Source organism: Mizuhopecten yessoensis, unplaced genomic scaffold, assembly GCF_002113885.1.
Source record: "Mizuhopecten yessoensis strain PY_sf001 unplaced genomic scaffold, ASM211388v2 scaffold83, whole genome shotgun sequence".
In the NCBI taxonomy this organism is placed as follows: Eukaryota; Metazoa; Mollusca; class Bivalvia; order Pectinida; family Pectinidae; genus Mizuhopecten; species Mizuhopecten yessoensis.
In genome coordinates, this window is record NW_018403369.1 from 563580 (window position 1) to 583336 (window position 19757).

A 19757-nucleotide genomic window follows, 5' to 3' on the forward strand; every position below is an offset into this window, starting at 1 on the left:
AATCTGTTTGCACATGTATACACCGAACAACCTCGTGTCTTCAGAACACCTGCTTTTAAAAGAAAAAAGACAATATGCTATTTCGTTGTTTTTTGGGACTTCTCGTTTTTGTACTTCTCTTTATTGCAGTACATTCTCATTTGTTTCCGGTGTGTTGTTTTATCAATCACTCACCTCTGTAAGTCACCGCTGTTGTACTACAATAACCTCACATTTAATTGACTATGTCACCGCGTAGAACTTTAAAGCCGTTACTTGAGTCTCAATTGTAAGAAAGTACTATAAATATACGTATTTTAATGGTTGGACAGATCAATAAGTGATAATTTATAATTAATGGCAAAAGCAAGGAGCATTAAGTTATCATAAAACCACACTATAAACCGGAGCCGGACGAGATGGTCAACTGATTAGTGTTAATTTTGACTAAAATAGCAGTGTGGGTTCACCAAAGTTCGCTGGAATTTAATCAGGTAATGGCCATCAGCTATAATACATATACAGTAATGGCTGCAGTATAAAGTAAAGTAATAATAATATTTGTGTGTTCACTTTTTGTGTTTTACGTCCTACTACACCCCTGCAGGTGGTGGGTCGAGAGAAGAATACACCTGCGATTACCCACTCCATATATCGTAAGAGGCGACTAATTTGGGGCCACCCTGCAGAATTGGGGATTTGCTTTTGCGCCCTGCACCAATTGCAATAGTTGGGATCTTTGTCTTTCTTTCTACTTATAACTACCTTTCATTTCCTAGCGCCTAGCTTGGCAATACCTCACTTCTGGCTTTAATGTTGAGGGTTCGCCCAGGTGAGGAAGGCAATGGGTTCTGTCCCCAGGCCGGGACATACCAAAGTCCTTAAAAATGCTAGTTGTTACTCCCTACATAACGTTCCGCATTGAGGGTAATGGCAACAACTGGTTCACTGGTGTCAGTATAATGTGATCGGGCGGAATGTAGTGCCGGGAGATAGTCATACACAAACAACACAATACGGATACAAGATAAATGTTACAAAAATACATAAACGCAACACATAGACTTGCATCCAAAAGTACATACACAGTACATAATATATTTACACACTCTCTCTCACTGCCAACTTATAAAAACATTTTAACTCGAAGACATCCTTACAATTGTACATAAGTACCTATCATATCAAAACCGTCATTCGAATTCAAACCCGATAAAACTGGGGTCAATTATGAGCAAATGAAATATACATTGAAAAAGTGAAGGAAAATAAGACCATGAGCCTCGAAGAGCAAACGTATTCTGCTTCTTGGTCAAAGTCAAGTCAAGTTACGTCTTCATATTGAGAACTGGAGAAGCTTAAGTGACAACAAAATACTGAGCATAATAATATCAGTATTTCCTTACGAGATCATGATGACGATAATAAAACTTGTCACTACTTTTCGTCAACCTGTATCTTTGAAACCCGTGTGTCCCATTGCACATTTGATACAATTAATATGTTTAAACTAATGACCTCGGCTGTTGATAGGACGTTAAAACCTATAAACCCAAGCCAACACTATTGCAGTTGCGTATTTTCTTTGACTGGGTGCTAAAACAAGTAACTTTTCACGTCCGATCGAGAAACTGAATCCCGACTCTCCTGGTGAAAGACAAGTGGCTATCCACTGATCATTAGCGACCGTATCACTGTTGACCTCAGTGTTGTGTAATTATACCTTGCCACTGTTAACCGCAACATTTAAAAAGACTCCTCGTCTCAACCCCATGATTTGTTCTCATTTGTCATTTGTAGATAAATTAAGAAGAATACATAGTATTTGAGCATTAGCTTTGGAAATATTTTTCACTGAAAACAACTCAAACAATTTTTGCTCGGTTACCTTTAATTCGGACAATAATATAACAAATATAAACACCGGATTTCCATCATTATAATATTGTCAATAAAATATATAAAGTAAATTTGAGGTAAAATATCAAATATCGCTTACGGCTGGTCAAAATATGTCCACCCAACCTTTTTCATTTGTACGTATTTAAAAATTTAACATCAGATTGATCTACAATACTAAAATCTGACCATGATTCTGTACAAAGGTGCTTATTTCATTGTTTGAGATATAAATAACTTATGAGTACAATTAACAAACAAATTAAGATTCCAATAATGCAAAAAGTATCCACTACTATAGTATTCCGTCTTAGCATATTGCAGAGTTATCTTCTCTTGGGAGCAGGGATTGATTGGTACGTCATGGGGTTGGGTGAGAAAATTACGGCGTTTTCTCAAAAATTGATGATGTTTCTCTCACAAACTAGTGAGGTAACAATCAATACCTGCTCCCAAGAGAAGATAACTCTGCAATACGCAAAGACGGAATATGCACATCAAAACAAAAATTAATTGCAAATCATCTGAAAATACAGTAAAATCTCCACACTTGATCAAACATAGTAAAATCTCCACAACTGATTGCAATCACAACACAACTAAATAGATTAGACTCATGAAGTTTCAAAGTTTCATGTAACCATTTTTTTATCCAATTACAAAGCATTTAGGCTAAGTAGACAAGAAAACAATATTACACGTGCACTTCACTTTTCATCCAACATTTTTGTCCCACAGTTTGAAACCATTACAGTAACAGACCTTTAGAGGCTAAATTAGCAGTATATAAGTTGAAGGTTTCTGACCTCTTTAACCATCAACTTAATGGACAAAATGGTCAATAAATGTTTACTTTGTTTGGCATTCTTCATTGACGAACGAAATGTCTTCCTAGTACTTCAAATCTGGTACTAAACACATTAACAAGGTTTGTAGAAATCCTAAACAGCCAGTAAACCTAGACTAGCCTGATCCAAGTACCTCACTTTAGTGGAGTCTGGCCTGACTCACGCCTAACAAGATCCATCCTATCCCGGAGTTTAGAAACGTTTTTCCAAATTAACACCTTGTAGAGGTTCATTTCCAAATAAACACCCTGGACCTTTTTTTCAATATTTACACCCTGCAGAGAGTTTGCTGACGTTAACACCATGTGGAAGAATTTGTCCCAATTAAAATCCTATCGAAGATTCTTCCCAAGTTAACACCCTGTGTGAGATTTTGTCAACACACTGAAGAGGAGTTTGCCCGAGTTAACACCCTGTAGAGTATCAAATTTATCAAAATGAAAACCCTGTAAAGGAGGCTGTCCAAATTAAAACCCTGTAGTGGATAAAGTTTGTTTAAATTAACACCCTGTAGTGGATAAAATTTGTTTAAATTAACACCCTGTAGTGGATCAAGTTTGTTTAAATTTACACCCTGTAGTGGATCAGGTTTGTTTAAATTAACACCCTGTAGTAGATCATGTTTGTTTAAATTAACACCCTGTAGTGGATCAGGTTTGTTTAAATTTACACCCTGTAGTGTATCAAGTTTGTTTAAATTAACACTCTGTATAGTGGATCAAGTTTGTTTAAATTAACACCCTGTATAGGATCAGGTTTGTTTAAATTTACACCCTGTAGTGTATCAAGTTTGTTTAAATTAACACTCTGTATAGTGGATCAAGTTTGTTTAAATTAACACCCTGTAGTGGGTCAAGTTTGTTTAAATTAAAACCCTGTAGTGGATCAAGTTTGTTTAAATTAACACCCTGTAGTGGATCAAGTTTGTTTAAATTTACACCCTGTAGTGGATCAAGTTTGTTTACATTAACACTCTCTAGTGGATCAGGTTTGTTTAAATTTACACCCTGTAGTGGATCAAGTTTGTTTAAATTAACACTCTGTATAGTGGATCAAGTTTGTTTAAATTAACACCCTGTAGTAGATCAAGTTTGTTTACATTAACACTCTCTAGTGGATCAGGTTTGGTTAAATTTACCCCCTGTAGGGGATCAGGTTTGTTTACATTAACAACCTGTAGTAGATCAAGTTTGTTTACATTAACACTCTCTAGTGGATCAGGTTTGGTTAAATTTACCCCCTGTAGGGGATCAGGTTTGTTTACATTAACAACCTGTAGTAGATCAAGTTTGTTTAAATTTACACCCTGTAGTGGATCAGGTTTGTTTAAATTAACACCCTGTAGCAGATCAAGTTTGTTTAAATTTACACCCTGTAGTGGATCAAGTTTGTTTAAATTTACACCCTGTAGTGGATCAAGATTGTTTAAATTTACCCCCTGTAGTGGATCAGGTTTGTTTAAATTAACACCCTGTAGTAGATCAAGTTTGTTTAAATTTACACCCTGTAGTGGATCAAGATTGTTTAAATTTACACCCTGTAGTGGATCAGGTTTGTTTAAATTAACACCCTGTAGTAGATCAAGTTTGTTTATATTAACACCCTGTAGTGGAGTTTGTCCAGATTTTTACCCTGTGCACAAGTTTGTTCATATTTGCACACATGGAGTTCTATGCTTGACTATGTCGCCAGTAAGGTGTCTAACACCTAACAAGCTCATTCGATTCCTGGCCCCCTCTATAATGGTTTGGTTCTGGGCAGCCAATGTCTTCCATAATGATGAAAAGAACAAAAATATTATGGCAAATGTACTTATACACAAAATAAAGTGTAAATTACTAAATCAAAAACAAAACTGGTCACATCTAAAAATATGGAGTGAAACATGTATCAAGAGACAAACACAGAAAATTACAAAATGTGGTCCTTAAATACAGGTGGTCCTTAAATACAGGTTCAGTTCACAATGAAATCACTATAATGGGGTGGTCCCATGAGAGGTTTATCTGTATTGCTTTGCATTTCAAAACTGTTAAAATGGTCAATTAGGGACTGATAATTTTGTTAAAAGGTCATGTCATTCAGAAACCCTTTCTCTGAAACCCGCTATAGATTGTATGTCTTTTTCTAAACAATATTTCACAATGTTAATTCAGTGTGTTTTTAATTGTGATCTCATAATGTCTTTATTTGCTTATTTTTGGCTCATATGCCATAATTCAGTGACAATTAAGTCAGAAAAATCAAAGTTTCAATAGATAAATAGATGGAAACATCTTAAAAAGTGAATGAAATATAAAAATCATAAAAATAGTAGAATTTGTGCTAACCTATTAAAATTTTATTGCTATATTTTATTCACATATTCACACAACTGATGTTATACATCTTTCAGTCCAAACTTTTGTTGGAGCTTGTCAATGGTGACAGCACTGCCTCCACACACTATAACGAGGACAGAGTTCACAGTGCCTAGTTTACCCTCCCTCTGTAAACGGGGGATGACTTCACTGTACACAGCTGCCAGACTGGCACCACACGCGGGCTCCACTAACATCCTGTGGTCCTCTGAAATCACAGGTAGTTAACACTCATCACGAGATATATATTTCTTCTCTTCCTGATAAATCACTCATGGGAGGCAATTACTTGCCATAATGATAAACTTTGATGACATAGATAATACAAATGTATTTTGTAAGTGTCAAAGTATCTGATACCAGCATTCAAAGGTTGTTAATTTTTACAAAGACTGACTGAAATGTTTTAATTTAATTTTCTGTAATTAAGAGATCTTTTAAACTCACCGGAGAATCTGATGCAAGCATCAACAGCTTGCTGGTCAGTCACCAAAGCAGGAAGGATTTTATGTTTCGTGGATTTTTCAAGAGATGCAGCACATGCTGTCAGGGATCCTAGACTTTTAGCAACACTGAGGAAATGTGAAAGTCAGTGTTCAATTACATGGAAATCTGTACACAAAAATTAATTTCTAAATGTATTACTTAACTTATTGAGTCTACAAGTGAGTGAAATATACCGTCCATTTTACCCATGCCAGTAGAATCCCTATTCACCTGGTTTTAATTTGTCCTTCACATCTAATTACTATGTATATAATGTTGCTTATTAAGGTTCACTCTAATGATTAATTCAGCCTTGAAAAAGGCGAACATTTCTCGGTACACACTACACAATTCAGTCTATGTCATCCCAAAGTCAAAGTTGTCATTTATGTGACTAATGTTCCATTTCTTGTAAGTTTCAAAACAAAAGGGAATTAGTTTCTACATTCTCATCAGTGATCAATCTACCTTTAGAAGCTTATAGATTATTACAGGCAATACATACATTTCATCTGTAGAATACAAAATATGTCAAAATATATTCAATATGAATCATGATCGTCTTTATTTTTAATTGTTTTTTATTTTCTGAAAAACTTCAATAACTACATGCTCCTGCATCTTTTTTCAGTCCAAGTACTTACTTCCTGTATAACACACATATTGTGACTATATTTTACATAACTTCTACAAATTTACATTTGACCTTAGCTTTTGCAAGGACGTCAAACTGCAAAGAAACAAATTAATCTTGTCAAACTAAAGATTAATCCTAACATATACCTGGTTATAGCGGGTAGTGTAACGAGTTTCCCTGCCTCTACTGCCTTAAAGTAGCTCTCAGCACCCTCGGTTTCCATGGCAATCACAGGTACATCTTTCCAGCCTACATTCCACATACCCTCCACTACTCCCGTCAGCAGTCCACCACCTCCAACTGACGCCACGACCACATCGGGTTGGCCCGGCATCTGTTCCTTAGCTTCTACTATCATAGAACTGTGGCCTTCCCTGGGATTATAAACAAAGTTCTGTTGTTTTATATACATCAGGTAATGTATATTGTTTGAAACATGCTTTATTTCAAATATTTTGTTTAGATTGTACTTCAATTAATAGACCAAAAAAATAAACATACACTTTGAGGTGACAGTTTATTTAGAGTCAACTTTTGTTATTGGGCTTTCCCTCATTAAACAAAACATTAGCTAATTAAATATTTAAATTGGTTGGTTTTATTTTGTTGAATGTCCCATCAACAGCTAAGGTCATTAAAGGACGTTAAATCCTTAGATGGCCGATAGTAAAATTCATAGGGATGATATTAAAAGTCATAGAGATGTTAGTAAAATTCATAGGGATGATATTAAAAGTCATAGGGATGTTAGTAAAATTCATAGGAATGACAGTAAAACTCATAGGGATGTTAGTATAACTCATAGGGATGATAATAAAAGTCATAGAGATGTTAGTAAAATTCATAGGGATGATATTAAAAGTCATAGAGATGTTAGTAAAATTCATAGGAATGACAGTAAAACTCATAGGGATGTTAGTATAACTCATAGGGATGATATTAAAACTCATAGGGATGTTAGTAAAATTCATAGGGATGATATTAAAAGTCATAGAGATGTTAGTAAAATTCATAGGAATGACAGTAAAACTCATAGGGATGTTAGTATAACTCATAGGGATGATAATAAAAGTCATTTCAACCTCAAAAAATAGAGCAAATTCAACATGGGTTGAAAAAATATGATATATAAAATGAGGCTAGCGAGTAAGTATAGATGGACAATTTATGAAAGTTCGGTATATTGAAGTAAAAATATGAAGGCTAACAATGTAGACATGGGCTTATTTGTGGTTAGATATGGTCATTTTCTTAAGGTTATTACAGAATTGATCAGGTTTCTTACCAAATATCTGGGTGGTCAAATGGGTGTACATATACACAGCCTGCAAGTAACAAAATATATTAACAATAAGTACAGAGATGTTGTATGAAAAATATTCTGCCAGTTGGAAGTTATGTTCCTCCTCATCAACATACAGATCGAGCGCTCGCCAGTATGGGCGGGGCAAAATGACCGACTTTTGAAAGCTTCTTTCTGATTGGTCAGTCTGTTGCAGTATGACACCTCACCAGCACAGGTCACAGAGTACTTTACTACATACTAGTAGCAAGGAAATACAACGTTTCTAAACATATTATTGTAGTATACTTGTTAAGGTGTGTTAGAATGAGGAGAGTACGTTGTTTTTCGTGTCTATACTGGCAATTAGAACATGAAACTTGACCTATTGGTCTTGAGTTCAAACCAAATTCCATGTAAAAATAGTAAACAGAACCCCCAGTGATCAAGGCCCCTTTCGTGTATCCGGTTCAACCAGTTGAAACAGTTGAACCTGAAAGAAAAACGACAGGCACAGATCTGAACCAAGGCTGACCTCAGGAATATTCAGCACATGTAGATTGAGGGGTCCAGTTGTGCCTGACTGATACTAAAATGCTGACTATAGCTAGTTTGTGTTATTTCTTTACAAAACAAGGTCAAGCCACTTGTAGATTTTAAGATATGTTAAAGCATTTAGTGGACGCGTGTAAGAAGGACACATTATTCTTGATATATTGTTATTTACTCTCTGAATCTGTGCCCTCTTTAGCTCTTCCTATGGTTCGATGCAGTGTGTTCATTTATCGTGGAATATTTCTGCGCCACCTGAACTGTTTCTACCGAGATGCGTGAATGTAACTTAAACTTATACAAGTAGCAAGACTTCAAAGAGTTTAAGGATCCCTGTTCCACTGCCTAAAACTATAACTGTGCATTGGAAACTGTTTTTAACTGATAAAGCTTTAATAAATCATTTCTGAAAATAAAACCATACTTTGCGTGACTTTTATTAAAAAATAATAAAGATGAAATAAACAAAATTTATTACATTTTTGCCAGTGAAATATCGGATTCTATTAACTTGATAAAACTGATATCTTTCACAGTGTGAGAATATCACTTTTTGGTATTGACCAATCATAACGCTATCTTCTATTTGTTGCATTCAAAGGCAACAATTTTTTTGTTCAGATTCAAATGAAGCGACGGTAGAATAAGTGGTTGCTATGGTAAATGTTTGGTACACACACTTAAGTATTTACATAAATATACAGTTAATAACATTTGTATGAGCAATCATACCAAAAAATAGCAAAACACGTCATTGAGTACCCCATTCAAAATGGTGCACAGCCTTGTTGTCAAGCGTGACGTCATTAGAATATGGCGCTAATTATTACGCTTCTGATTCCCGCCCCTTTTTAAAAATTCAGTAGGACAGACTTGGATTTGAACCCTGGACCTTAGATTGATATATATTCTCAATCTAACCGACTGAGCTACAGAAGTGTCATGATGCTACAGTTATAGCCACAATGAAATGAAGGGGAGATAACTGTATATACATGTACGAAAACCACTGTAGAGTTGGACAGGGATCCTTAACCGAGGCCTTTACCTCAGATTAATGACCACCATATACCCAGTTATAAAATAGTCACTGCCATCATAAAATGTTTATCAAGAGAGATATCTGATACCGACCTGGGTCTGTTGTCATCTTCTGGGCGTATTCATTACTTTCGTCCCAAACACCTCCATGCACTTCCACATTTGCACCCTGGGTTAACAGGAATACTTGTTTTGATAAAATTAAATTACAGGATCAACCTGCAATACCCCAGTATACTGTATGTTACAGCAAGCATTGCTTTCTCATTAAAAATTAACTTCTTCACCTAAACTTATATCAAGATAAGTCCATACTAAATAAAGATTATCTACAGGATATATATGCTTCAACATTCAAATCTAGATTGTCCTGAACTTGTAGCATAATTACAGTTGAAACGGAAAATCAGTTCTAACTAGTGAAACTGTGAACAAGCTCATAAAGATAACCCCGCCCCCAACTTTAATATATCTATTTCTCTCATTTCCCTGTGTGTAAGATAGAGCTGTCCATGGTAAGAAAGGGGTGTAGGAAATTTCTATCTTACACCCCATTTCATGTGATGTGACGACGCAATGGCTGTGATTAATTTTTCTGCAAAATTTTCAAATTTGGCAAAACCCGAGGCTCTCCAAATTTGAACCCCTTGGGTGAAATTTCCCTATCCTACACCCCTTTGGAATGAAGGAGTCTTATATTATTCAAACTTTGTTTGCAGGGAATAACATACTCTAATTACAAATCCATTCCTTCAAGCATCATTTGGTAAAGTTACAAAAAATCAGAGAAGTTGTGCTTGCAAGGTTTCTGGAGCAAAGTTGAAAGTTTCAAGGGTCATAACTCCAGGCAAAATAGTCAAATCCCAAATTCCTCTTCTCATGATCATCTACATACATGTATAATGTTCTTCAAATGTGCCAAGTTGTCAAAAAATAAATAAATCAATAGTTCAGGTTCATGGCCAGACTGAAGGACAGGGCGATTCCTATATACCCTCCAAAATTTGTTTGACAACAGTCAAAATGGGAGACAACACTTACCATGTCCCGGACTTTATGAGCGACTAACTCTGGTGTTGTTGTTGGTAGGACAATCGTGGCTGGCACAGAAAGACAGTGTGCAGAATAGGCCACGGCTAGTCCTGCATTGCCACCAGAGGCACATACAAACTTGGTAGCCCCATTCTGTAAAGCCTGCACAAGGAAAATATCAAATCTTATTGACAAACATTTCTTTGATTCATGAGACATTTCACTTTTCTAATATTGTCTGTCATGTCAGATTTAAAGCATCGTCGGATACCCCAGTTGATTTCGCTTCGGTACTCAATTAGCATAATCATGATGAGTGAGTACCGAAGCAAAATCAACCGTGGGTATCCAACAATGGATTTAAAGCTACCCCTAAGTTTCTGTAAAATGAACCATGTATGACTGAACAATTATTGTCATTATCTTTAATAAGATACATCTGTTTGGAAATATGTAAACATCAAAGTATTACTCGATACACAAACAATCTGTATGTTTTAAACATGTCCCAACATTATAATAGCTTTACAAAGGGGGCAGTCGGCTTTGAAATGTTGCGGCATGTTTAATACATAAAATGTGTATAAAGTAAAACTTTGATAAGTATTGTCATTGTATATTTCTTACTGATGCACAGGTACTTTTAATATGCTTGCCCATGACTGTATAAACACATACACACACCTTTTTACAGAAGTGACTGATGCCTCTCTGTTTGAAGGAGCCTGGTATCTGGAGGTTCTCTAGTTTTAGGTAGACAGAGTAGTGCCCCTTTGACATTGGGATGCTGTGTATACAGGGGGTCCTAATATAGAGGTCTGGGCTGCCATCTCCAGAGTCGGCCATTTTGTCAAGAATGTTGTGTTGAGATCAGCTATCTACTGTTCCTTCAAAGTAAAAACTTGGAATATTACAACAGAATGAGGGGCATCAGTAGGATTTGTTTTTAAAGTGCTACCTACACAAGAAATCTAGCCCATCTAGCATCATCTGACTTAACATTATAGTACAAAACACTGATAGAAGTTGATATGTGGAGAAAACTACACTGTACAAAGTGGGTTTTTTTGTCTAGTGGAAAGTCTTACTTTATATGCTGTTTAGAAAAAGCAAATTATTATTCAAAAGATAATTTTCAAGAAGGCTTCATTATGTGTCTTAGAAAGAGGTTTGGGATGAGAGAACCCCAATGTCAGTGCAAAGAGCACTAATTTTCTGATAACATAAACAGAGAGACCTTTATCTGGGGTAACTATAAATATTATTAAACAAAAAAATTGAAACACTTCATTCCTCTAACACAGCATATATCCTTAGTTTTAATTTCCCGCACAAAGATCCTGAAAGAAAAACTGGTATGATTCCCTGATATACTAATGTACATTGTATGTGTTTTTGATGAGAAGTTAAGTTTTTGACAATTAGTTTAAGTTATTTAGAGAATGGCTAGAGTGGAAGTGCAGCAAAACCCACTATAGTGTACTATACATCTAATTAGTTAATACCACCATCACTTAAGCTGATGTTTTTACCTTGTTAAGATTTTCAAATTACAATTTCCTGAATTTTCGAAATAGTGTTGTCTCTTTGAAAGAGATGCTGAACTGATGGAGTCCATAGAATCAGAAAAAAGGGCCACCTGTTGATTTATGATGTTTGCACAACAACATTTTTTTGATTACATTGTACAACAAAAACCTAAGTAATGGTGTACTATAACAAAATAGATAACACAAACATTTTGTCATTTAATATAATTCTACATATGTACATCACCCACTGACGCCACCATTATTGTCTCCCTTTGAGGGATCTATAGTCTCACAGCTTATAATTATTGACAAGATGAACAAATAATATTTTTTATATGATCATAGTGATGTCAACCAAAGACAGTATGTATACAAAATGTACATGGCTACAAGATTTTGGAGCCCTAGAAAGCCTGATAATTTCTGATAATTTCTGTCATCAGCCAAAAAGCTACAGCATTAGCCTTTTAAAACTTTATTTTTAACTGGTTGGACACGGCGTAGCCACAGCCGACTTAACATACATATATATATGTACAAGTATACGGTGCATGCTTGGTTTAGTGCTACTTGTGTTGACACAATTTCTGCACAGCTCGGAAAAAATATCATTGCTTAATTAAAACCTACTTTCACTTCAACGAATTTTCATGTGTAGAGAAAAAGTCATTTTGATTTCAGATTATCTATAAATATATGGACTCTAGTGTAGCAACACTTTTGTCAACAGTAATCAAACTAAAATTATCCGTATCGGCGAGTCGAGGGAGTTCACAACCCTAGGTCTATCAACAGATCAAGCAGTGAAGCACTGTAACCTATCGTTGGTCCTGTCTAATCACTTATCGTTTATCTGCAATCGTTACACGTGCACAAAACGAAACAGGTATGGACCACTGTAAACTTTCCTATGAAGTAACTATTGTTGACGACTTGGTTGTCATATAATGTGTGTCTTTATAATTAGCCTTATTCTCGTTGCTTCCTACCTGTAACCTTCTTGTGGTGTCTGCAAGGTGTCAAAATGTGCCATGTGGGTCACAGTGTAACGACTAATCTGATTGGTCGATTTTGGAGGTGTGTACTTGTGTAGCAAAGTTTTGTAGAGTTATCTTTCTTCTTACGGGAGATTTGCCAATGTCAGTTATAACGCGAACAAAAGTTCCAAATAGGGCTTGTTTTTTTCGCAATAGTTTTTAAAAAGTTCGTAAAAGGACCACATGCTTAATCAATTGAGTCACAGTTACTAAAAATATCATTCCAATTATGATTAGATATCAGTTCATGATTTTTTTTTTAATTTGTACTATTATACTGCTAAATCTTACGTTTATATTATTGGAAGCAGTACAACCATCGTGGTCACTGAATGTTCTATCAATAAAAACTACAGAAGAGCAAATACAAGAAATATTTCTGATAAATGTATAGAATATTGTAAGCTAGATCAAGACAGTCCAGTACGAGTAGGATTTTGTTATTGCGTTAGTAAGTGATAAGGAGTTGATAATGTCCCAAAGACCGTTATTCATTGATCATCTTCCTGGACAGGAGCTGATCCTAAAGGGTGTGCTGCTCCAGCGACATGGTGCACATGTCTCGAGTCGCAAGAAATAAAAACCTCAAAATAGTGAGACGTTTAAAGTGGCTCACTGTGTGACAGCTATGAGCTGTGTTACATAAAAAATAAAATGTCGTACTGGTATCCGGCAATGTAGGTTCAGTGGTGTCTTCCTGAAAGGTCCTCTGGTTTTAATGAGGGCAGTCTTGTTGTTACTGGAAATGTGGTTCCAGGTTATGAAGGTCCTCTGGTTTTAATGAGGGCAGTCTTGTTGTTACTGGAAATGTGGTTCCAGGTTATGATGGTCCGGGAAAGAAAGGAGTTCTGATAGATGTCAGTCTTGACCGGGATTTGCTTCAAGCTGCCGCTGGTGGCTCCACGGGTCCGTGCATCTGCCTGCCTGATCTTATGGCTGAACTACTTCCACAATGTTGTTGATGATCTTGTATAAGAACGGCCCTGGCCCTTGCCCTCCTTAATGCAAGGGCTTACCATCTCAAAGGACGCAGTATGGCCGTCATGCTACCTTCATCTTTGGAGTAGTTTTGCGTGGTAAATCTTGCAGCCTGCTTTTGACTCTCTCCATTAACTCGATATGTTGGGCTTGATAGGGGTTCCATACTGCTCCAGCGTAACTAGGGTTGTATACGCTCTTGCCCTAAGGCTTCCTCTGGGCAGGCTCGGAGGTTCCTTCGGAGAAAGCCTACTTACCTAGCAGCCTTCGATGATGTAGCACTGCTGTGATGATGCCAGGAGAGGTCGCTACTGATGGTGACACCAATGTATTGGCTGTTTTTTACCTCTGCAAGTTGGGTTGAATCTGTTCAAGTGGTAATTGGTTTTCCGGATGCTCCTTCTGTGAGTTACATGCATGATGACGCACTTGTCCGGGTTAAAGGTCATCTGCCAATCGCATGCCCACTTGTGGAGGGCGTTGATATCGTTTTGTAGCTTGACGCTGTCTCTGGCAGAATGTGTTTTTCGGTAGATGATGCAGTCATTCACTACCTCCGGCAAGTCCTTTATATACAGCAGGAACAGCAAGGGGCCGATCACAGTGCCCTGGGGTACTCCTGATAGTACGTCTACTGCTGATGATCTGCTCCCTTTAACGATAACGCGTTGTTTCCTGCTGTCTAAAAAGTTCCTAATCCATGGGTGTATGTTGCCTCGGATCCCATAGTGGTGGAGTTTGTGGAGGAGACATTGGTGTGCGACCTTGTCGAAGGCCTTGGAGAAGTCCAGAAGAACGATGTCTATCTGCTTCCCACTGTCAATGTGCTCTGCATGGTCGTCAATGGTACACCGGTCTTCACCAACTGGGTCTCGCATGGCCGCCTTCTCCGGAATCCGTGCTGGGTGTCAGACAGAATCCGTTAATTATTTCAAGCTGTTAATAATTCAACATTAAAGTCCCCTGTTACTACTACATTAGGAGAGATATCAAGAGCATTGTTTATAAATAGCATGACCTTAATACTTCCCAAAACGGCAGGGTAGAGTTTTCTGGTCTGTAACTAATCTGTGCCACTGCTAATGAAAGTCGAGTAGGGTAGGCTGATTAACAAAATTACTGAATACTCTGAGTTTCGGACACACGAAAACGAAAGATCATATGGTGAAGTAGTTTTAACCAGAGACGTATCTGTTGTTGTTTTTTTAACTTAGAATTTTATTCAGATTTTTCAAACACATACGCATGACAAATAATGAGATACAAGTCTGTAAATTATGACGGGAAAATATGGATAATTGTACAGAACACTCATCTTACAGATTTCATACCACTCTACTCACTACATGTCATACATATAAACTTATTACACAGCCTTTGCCTGACTGACATTCATCATTAAACCATACACCCATTTTGCCAGTACCCATTCGTACCCAGCCGTATCTGTTTTAACTAAGAATTTAAACTAATACAAAAAGTAATAAATGTCTTCATAACAACTTCCGTAGACCTTTATACATGGTACATAAGTTTCCGAATCATATCGGGACTACAAGTGTACATTTTAATCAAGAAATATGTTGGGTAATACAATTGGTTCAATTAAACCTCAATACGGCCTCAATATTCAACTATAGAGTAGATGATGTAGATCTCTGAAAGACATCTCGACTACCATTTATTTAAGGACTGGCCTTCATTTTGACGGCATATACGGTAATATGATGCCAATTGCGTTCATACTACCGTATACGCCGTCAAAATGAAGGTAATCCATATATATACATATTCAAATAAATGCTGTACAAAGAAAAAACCCAGTCGAAGCATGCTGCTACGATGGTAACTACGGTTGCCGTGGTTGCTAGGTTAAGAATTATTAGAAAATACGTAGTGAACAACATTATTTTTCTCCTCTTCATCGCTTTTAAATTTTTAAGAGTTTACTAAGCTGAAGAAGCGAGGGGTGTAAATATATATAGTTGTCAGAATTGATGTTAAGGTCAGGTGTGAATAGCATGGTGTAGCGTGAGGTAGACATCACACGACCTGCCCTTGTCCTCAAGTACCAACACGATTTACAGTAGGAACAGATATTGAACTAAAGGTTAAGATGTTAAAAAATGCAAAGAACATTATGGCAACAATTGGTTGGTAATGACACGGCATTAACGACATTGCTAACATCAGATATTGCGATCACCAATACTAAAATGAGGTAAGCCTCGTTTAGGCCATTTTGATACGACCTTGTTCGCTACAAATGCATGCTTTTTCTTGATTAATTCAAAGACAATAAGGGCATTGTACAAACTTTAATGACTGTTACTTGATACGCACATTAAACGAACGTGAATGTAAGGTTGGAAGCTTAAGAGCGCAACGCAACCGGACTGCACCGCAACATCAATTTACAGCGTCTCTGCATATCGAACATTATGCAGATAGACATTTCTGAAAATAAAACTGTCTCCTCTTTGAGCTCACTAACCCGAAAGGTTTTGAGCCATTGAGGATGCTTTTTAAAGACACATAGTCGGAACAAATTGGAGTTGTTACAATACCCGACATGGTGTCTTCCTCTTTTAATGTCCCTAAATCGACAAACTGGCGTCAATTTATGCAAATTAGGTGGACAAAAACTCAAATTTTCGCTAGGTTACTGGGATTATCGCACTCAGCTCATACCCGAATTTTGTTTGAAAGTCTCTGGTTCTGAAATTCAATCCAATTCGGTCCTGGTGCCTTTTTTCAGAAATCTCATTTGTCTATTTCTGGTGAAGAATACACTCTGTGAATCAACACAAGAAAATTGATCGATATATTCATTTTCCCAGCAAATCAATGTTTACATTATTAGGAAATTGGCTGGATCAATCTACTCAACAGCTCTTAACACTTAAATTGTGATAAACTCAATTTATATTAGTAAGTCATAAAATAACTATTAACCCAATAAAATTACTGCTTTTAATAGGTTTTTACAGGTTATGTATAACAGGCAATCTGTTTAAGGTATCTCTCCAACAGCTCGACATACAGAGTTACACTAAATTTGGCGCAAAAAAATCTATAATTAAACCGAGGGCTGCCCGAAATTGAAAATAAAGCTATAAAATTATTTCAGGTTAGTGATTGGATACTTTACCCCGCCTCTGTGCCTGCTAGCTTACAGAGGTTCAAACGCTGTTAGGCGCTCGACTTATCATGGCCGACCGTGACTCGTTAGACAGTCTATTTCGTTATAGTCATCAATGACGCAAAGAATCGTAATACCATGGAAAGGAGGTAGAAAATGTGAATCGATCAGGGGGTATGTGTTTCCTGTACAAAATGTGGTTCTGTGTAGAATTTAAAAAAATAATAATATAAAAGTAGTGAATAAAGGCTACACATCCAAACGGTTATGAGACAATTTAGTCGTCAACCCATTTCTGGAGGATATCATTCACACAGAGTTATCGTACTGTTTATTTAGGTTTATATAACGTCTCGTCTGTACAAACTACGGATGGTCGTTATTGTGGAAAACTGTCGAGCATTGCACTTGTACATGTACAGTGTGGTCCCCGCCATTGACATCCTATAACCAACTCACAACCACTCCCCACATCTCTCCTATTGCAGTACTACGAAGTACGCTGTTGTAAATCTATCTGTTGAAATATGCAAAACTTCAAAATGGATCAAGTTTCAGATATATTCTCTCTGCCTGTCAGCATATATATTGCAACAGACATAACTGACATTTCAGGTACTCGATTACTGACAGCCTCCGATACACTTCGATTTCCATTTCGGCGTACCTTACGATAGGTGAGATTCGATGACAATTAATTACTATAATGATGTCATTTCTATCTATGAGATTTGTCTTTGCTGTATTTCGAGAGGAAAACCATCAACAACACTGAAAAAATAGAAAAATCGGAAAAACTTGGAAATGTTATCAACAACACTGGAAGCAAATCTGTTAGATATCAGTGCTTGGAATAGAGCCTATGTGCTAAAATTACACCAAAACAAGAAAGAGTTTATTCCCCTACCTCCCGAGTACATGATGAAGACGACAGATGATCTACATTTGAAAGTAGAAACCAAAATTAGTCAGACCGTCTCATTTATAAGGCACTGAGCATTGCACTTATACATTTCACTCACTATAGTAAAAATATAAATGGAACTTGAATGACTCGTTACTACAAAATACGAAAACAATGGAAGTATTTGGCACTTCAGCACCACAGATGCCTGTGCGACCGCGGGACTATTTAGCTAACAGCATGCCTTGACCACGACAATACCCTTCTATAGGCTATCACAATACGATGACAAGTCAGAAAGTGATGGACATAGTAGCTTGGCTAGACACCAGTACTCGTAAACCACATCAAACCCAAGTTCCTTAATTAGTTACCTGTGCAGATAAGAGTACACTAATTAATATTGATACACACGTAGAGTACACCACAGTGACGTCTACGGATCAGTCGTCAACCTAATTGAACCAGAATCCTTGTTGAGTGCTCCGAAACTGTGCACTATGACATTCGCCAACAGGTTGTTTTTGCAAAAGCAGTCAATTTGTGAAACGTTTCAAAACGACATCCCATGGTATAACCGAAAGTCGAATCCCGCGCTATAATAAAAAAAGAAAGTCATAATTCATCTGCTCTAAGCTGGTTTGAACGATTCCAAACTCCTATATCCAAACCGCAGGCAACGATCTGCATGATAAGTATGTGGTTGTGTCGGCTGATAATCATGACATAACATGATCCTTGTCTACAAATATTACTTTTAACGTACTAGTGAAAAAACTAGCTGGGCTTGCCTGACAAAGAGTAAAATTATACTAACACATTTTCAACTTGCCGAAAGACGAAATACCAGATGATTATGCTTCACTATTAATAACCTTTCGGAATACCAGTTAATGATTATGACGATGTCGCTGTCTCCGTAAGTTACTCAACTACTAGTATGCCATTATTCAAACTTGAAACTACCATTCTAAGTAACGTTTAGTCAGTGTCACAGTCATATAAAAACACTGTACGCTTCCTGATGTGGAATCAATTAAATGTTGATATTGAAGAACTTTTATTTTATTTTATTTTTAAAACTTTTTGATCTCTCTAATATATCCTAGTGGATATCCTCTAAACCTTTTGTTTCACATAAATATTTAACATTTCCATTCTGTACACAACCATACCTCGTACCAAACAGAAAGCATGTATACATATTTGTTCTCTTGTTATTGGATCTTTTCTAAATAGGGCGACCGTCGATTAAAATGAATATGGCTGTTAGTTGTTTGAGCATTATTTTGTGACTACCCAGTGAAAAACTCACCATATAATATACCGAGGAAGAAACTATATAACTGATTGAACTCCTGGTCGGCAGCATCTCTGCTAAGGTACATGTAGACGACCAGATGTTCCAGCAGACTGTTGGCATAGACTGTTGGAACAAACTGTCCCCTCTCTTAGCTGATTTAGTTCTCCAACAGGGTTGAACTTTATAGAAAATGTACATAAAGTACATAGCAAAGTCCTTCAATTTCCTTGTGAGATATATCGATTACGTGCCTAAATAACAAGAAATTTAATAAGCAGAACACTGGTATATGTTGATTTGATATTCTTTCTCCGGGTATCACGATTTCCTTCATTTCTCACGAACAAATTTAACACGAGGGATGCCGGTTGATGAAGACTATAATGGCCACCATCACGATCTCATTGGGATATCCACCGTATCCGATTTCCTTGTATGATATCTGGACGTTTTATCCATTAGTGTTACTCGTGGTCACTGCCCCTAATTCCACTGCCCCAGTCACGCCTTGGGAACTTGACAATACTCACATTTTGCCGTAATTTCATACATTTTATAATTACGAGTTATTGGTTTTCTTTACCTTTTGGTTATAATATGTTTTATGTGTAAACAAACGATTATTTTAAAGCCATGAGGTCCGAGAATAGGTTTGTATTTGGAACGATTTGTTCTGGGCAGGGTATCTAGATTGTCTTCATGCAAGTCTTTCCATTGTTCATATTTTGCCCTAGTTGTATTGACT

At 36.8% G+C, this 19757-nt stretch overlaps 1 protein-coding gene across 1 annotated transcript; it reads right to left on the reverse strand.

The window, feature by feature from the left end:
- Positions 1-4052: 4052 nt before the first annotated feature.
- On the reverse strand, positions 4053-12699 carry LOC110452881 (L-serine dehydratase/L-threonine deaminase-like). The gene is made up of 8 exons (XM_021501643.1): positions 12638-12699; positions 10801-11003; positions 10126-10278; positions 9178-9253; positions 7495-7534; positions 6356-6583; positions 5534-5658; positions 4053-5294 (listed from the first exon to the last, which is right to left on the reverse strand). Exons 2-8 carry the CDS (start codon positions 10960-10962, stop codon positions 5107-5109), a joined length of 972 nt encoding a protein of 323 aa, XP_021357318.1. The 5' UTR covers positions 10963-11003; positions 12638-12699; the 3' UTR covers positions 4053-5106.
- Positions 12700-19757: the final 7058 nt, after the last annotated feature.

Bases quoted from the DNA above. Each gene is read 5' to 3' on its own strand.
- LOC110452881 (XM_021501643.1), bottom strand. From the start codon at position 10,962: ATGGCCGACTCTGGAGATGGCAGCCCAGACCTCTATATTAGGACCCCC. The intron at 6,584-7,494 runs GTAAGAAACCTG...TTATAATCCCAG, and splicing joins TTTGACCACCCAGATATTTG to GGAAGGCCACAGTTCTATGA. The intron at 5,659-6,355 runs GTATATGTTAGG...ACATTTCCTCAG, and splicing joins ACACTACCCGCTATAACCAG to TGTTGCTAAAAGTCTAGGAT.